The sequence below is a fragment of the Sinocyclocheilus anshuiensis genome, unplaced genomic scaffold (assembly GCF_001515605.1).
Source record: "Sinocyclocheilus anshuiensis isolate Anshui unplaced genomic scaffold, SAMN03320099.WGS_v1.1 scaffold532, whole genome shotgun sequence".
NCBI classification, from domain to species: domain Eukaryota; kingdom Metazoa; phylum Chordata; class Actinopteri; order Cypriniformes; family Cyprinidae; genus Sinocyclocheilus; species Sinocyclocheilus anshuiensis.
The window spans coordinates 669396-672679 of record NW_015555819.1 but is presented as its reverse complement, the minus strand read 5'-3'; the positions used below and the strand labels follow the sequence as shown (position 1 = coordinate 672679).

Below are 3284 nucleotides of genomic sequence, written 5' to 3'. Positions count from 1 at the left end.
TTGAGCACAAAACCTTAAGTCTTAAGTCGCTTGGGTATATTTTTAGCAATAGCCATTGTATGAATAGAACATTGTATAGGTCAAAATTATAGATTTTTATTTTTTGCCAAAAATCATTAGGATATTAAGTAAAGATCATGTTTTGTAAATTTACTACCGCAAATATATCAAAACTTAATTTTTGATTAGTAATATGCATTGCTAAGAACTTCATTTGGACAACTTTAAAGGCGATTTTCTCAATATTTTGATTTTTTTGCACCCTCAGATTCCAGATTTTCAAATAGTTGTATCTCGAACCAAATATTGTCCGATCCTAACAAACCATACATCAATGGAAAGCTTATTTATTCAGCTTTCAGATGATGTATAAATCTCAATTTAAAAAAATTGACCCTTATGACTGGTTTTGTGGTCTAGGGTCTCTCTCTCACACACACACACACACACACACACACATATATTTATTTATTATTATTATTTTCTTTATTTATTTGCTATTCAATTTTTGTTTGCTTTTGGGACAGAATATGACCATTTATTTGTGAGATTCACACTCTTATCTAAAGCATTTCTTGTTCATTTCTTTTACTGTTTCCAGGTGTTTTTTTTGTTAGTTTTTTTTTATTTCACTATTCAGGTTTGGTGAAGATGGCCTTTTTAACACTTATCTGAGGCCAGTTTTAATGTTAAGTGGCTAATGTTTGGAATATGGCAGCAAAAGTTGGTCATAGATCTGTGAAAAGTCATTTTTATTTTTGGTTGTAGTGTTTGATGCTTTAGATAATCACCTACAGTTCTTGTTTTCCCTTTATTTTGAAGGGCGTGGACGACGCGTTTTATACACTAGTCCGAGAAATCCGGAAACACAAGGAGAAGATGAGCAAGGAGGGCAAGAAGAAAAAGAAGAAATCCAAAACAAAATGTATATTAATGTGAACAAGCCTTTCCTGTCATAATAGACTCAAAAAAAAAAAAAAAAGTTTCACAACTGCATTTTGTACATTACACTAAATTATTGGCCTCTTCAAAATACAGAATGGATCCTTATTCTACTTGCTTTCTTAAAAGAAATAAGCTTTACTTCTCGTTCGGTGCCAGTTGCCCCAAAGTGTTGGTCACCTTTATGGCTTATTTTATCGGGTGGGCTGTCAGAGCTGGTGTTATTTTGCAGTTGGTTTAGAGTAGTTTAGCAGATTTATAAAGAAAGGTGTGGAATTGAAGACGAGGCTTTTGGTGTGCTGTATGAGAGGGAACTAGCGGTGTAGCTGTTTAGCCGTGAAATTTGCATGCGAGTCACTTGATTTAGCAGGAACTGGAACATTGAGGAATTACTTTTTTAGGACCAACACTTTCAGGGGGTGTTTTGATACATTATCACTGTGTATGACCCTGCCTTTGGATGTCCCAGACTTCCAAAAACAACCTGCATGTGAACTTCCATTGTAGTCGGATTAACGCGCCCTCTCTTGAAAGCCATGGTAATGTGTATATATGGTGAAATCTTAACCACGTTAACCTTATTTCCCTGTTTGCATGTTGTGTTCTGTTCTTTAAACTTCCAGGGAACGGTAATGCGTTGAATACTGTATAATAGCCACTGCTGTGTAGAAAGGATTTTCTCAGTTGGTCCAAACAGGCGCTATTGTTTCAACAAGGCCATTGTGATATTTTCAGTTAAATTCATGAAGGTTTATCATTAAGTCAAAATCTGGTAAGTAATATCATGTAACAAAAAAAAATTATCGTCTTAAGCAACAAAATTAAACATTTTATTAACTTAAGTTTTTAAACAACTGAGAAGATGGTGATCTGCATTTTATAAAAGTCACCTGTCAGTTTCAGGGATTGAAGAACAAATTTATACTCGCATGTGTTATGTGTTAGGTATGTTACGTTTCTGACAGACAGCGTGTTGAAGCCGCATTTTCTTTTCGGAAAGCGATAACAGTCAAAACGTTTGTGTGTATATGTTTTTTTTGGAAATGTGTGCACTCCCTGAACCTCTGCTGGCTTCTCGTAAATACTACCGAATATTGTGCACGTTATTTTTTGACAGACAAACTGTTAAATTCAGCTGTCGCAAATGAATCGACTTTTGAAAACCAAGTTCTTGTATTTTCCAGGAAAGGAGTGGTTTTGATGCACAAAGTTGTGTCATATAACACAAGTCTTTTATTTAAACCCATGAAAATGCAGATCCTGTTGTAAGTAATAGTGAAAAATCACTTGTTTCATTACTACCCCTTAGCAGATTCTGACAAAAAAAATATAAAGCTGCAGTTGACCAATCAGAATCAAGTATTCCAGGGAGTAATAATTCGAAACTCTTTTCTGTAAGGATCTACACTAGCGAATGCCAGACTTCTGCACTCAGAGGAGGATTTTTATGATGTATGAATATTTACCCTCTTGTGCCCAGCCAAACAGCGCCTTAGAAGTCTTGAGTAATTACATTGAATTGTTTTTGCTAAATTTTCATTAGTGAATATAACCTACTGTACCACTAGTTGTTGTGATGCAAATATACGTAAAAAAAAAAAAAAACGGAAGAAAACAAATGCCTTGTGTGTTTATGCTGCCATCAACTATCGAGACATTCTAGTTCTAGAAGCCCAATTCTAGTCGAATCGAAGCTGAACGCATAAATTCCCAAGAGTCAGTCGCAATCGAGTATACTATGGTAAAACGGGCTAGCTTAGCTCTGGAGGGCACATTTTCAGCCATCACTCAAACCAAAGAGAGTGATATAACGATTTATTTTGCGTGACGATACTTGTGGATGTCATGAGACGTCGTTTATAGGAGATTTACAATATACGAGCAGAATGTTGCTTTAAAACCTTCGGTGAGCCGTTTTGCCATGCGTCCTTAACCATTACTAGTTTGTTTTTCTAATAATTGTTTCTATATCACAGTTTCACTAATACAGAGAAGTCTAAACAGGAAATAAATCAGGATGTCCGCTCTTATGCAAAGTTAAAGTGTTTGGGGTGATTTCTGTTCCCTTTAAAATCCTTTACTAGCCGTCTGTAACGCGAGTAGCGAAGTCATTAGATATTTTTTGAATCGTTTCTGAAATGTTCTCGGTCTGTTTGTGTGCCAATTGCAAATGTTGATAAAATGGTGCACGTATACATGGACCTTGTTTTAACAGCCTTTGTACGGTTGTGATAAGAAAGATGACTATTTTGTAAATTGTGCTTTTTTTTTGGTTTAATGAATTGAATGACACTTAATTGTAATTAAGGGTCATGTGTTAACGGCTATGAGAAAGTGCCGAT

The 3284-nt window shown here is 35.3% G+C and overlaps 1 protein-coding gene across 3 annotated transcripts in view; it reads left to right on the top strand.

Annotated features, from left to right (window-relative positions):
- kras (v-Ki-ras2 Kirsten rat sarcoma viral oncogene homolog) overlaps positions 1–2532 on the top strand; it is a 10289-nt gene extending 7757 nt beyond the window's left edge. For 2 of the 3 annotated variants that reach the window (XM_016469562.1, XM_016469563.1), the window contains exon 6: positions 823–897. Coding sequence is in view for 1 of the 3 variants with exons in the window: in XM_016469564.1 (XP_016325050.1) it covers positions 823–939 (117 nt within the window). In the remaining 2 variants the exon portion in view is untranslated. Of the gene's footprint in view, positions 1–822 lie in introns of all 3 variants that reach the window. The other variant, XM_016469564.1, reaches the window with a different exon arrangement.
- The last annotated feature ends 752 nt before the right edge of the window (positions 2533–3284 follow it).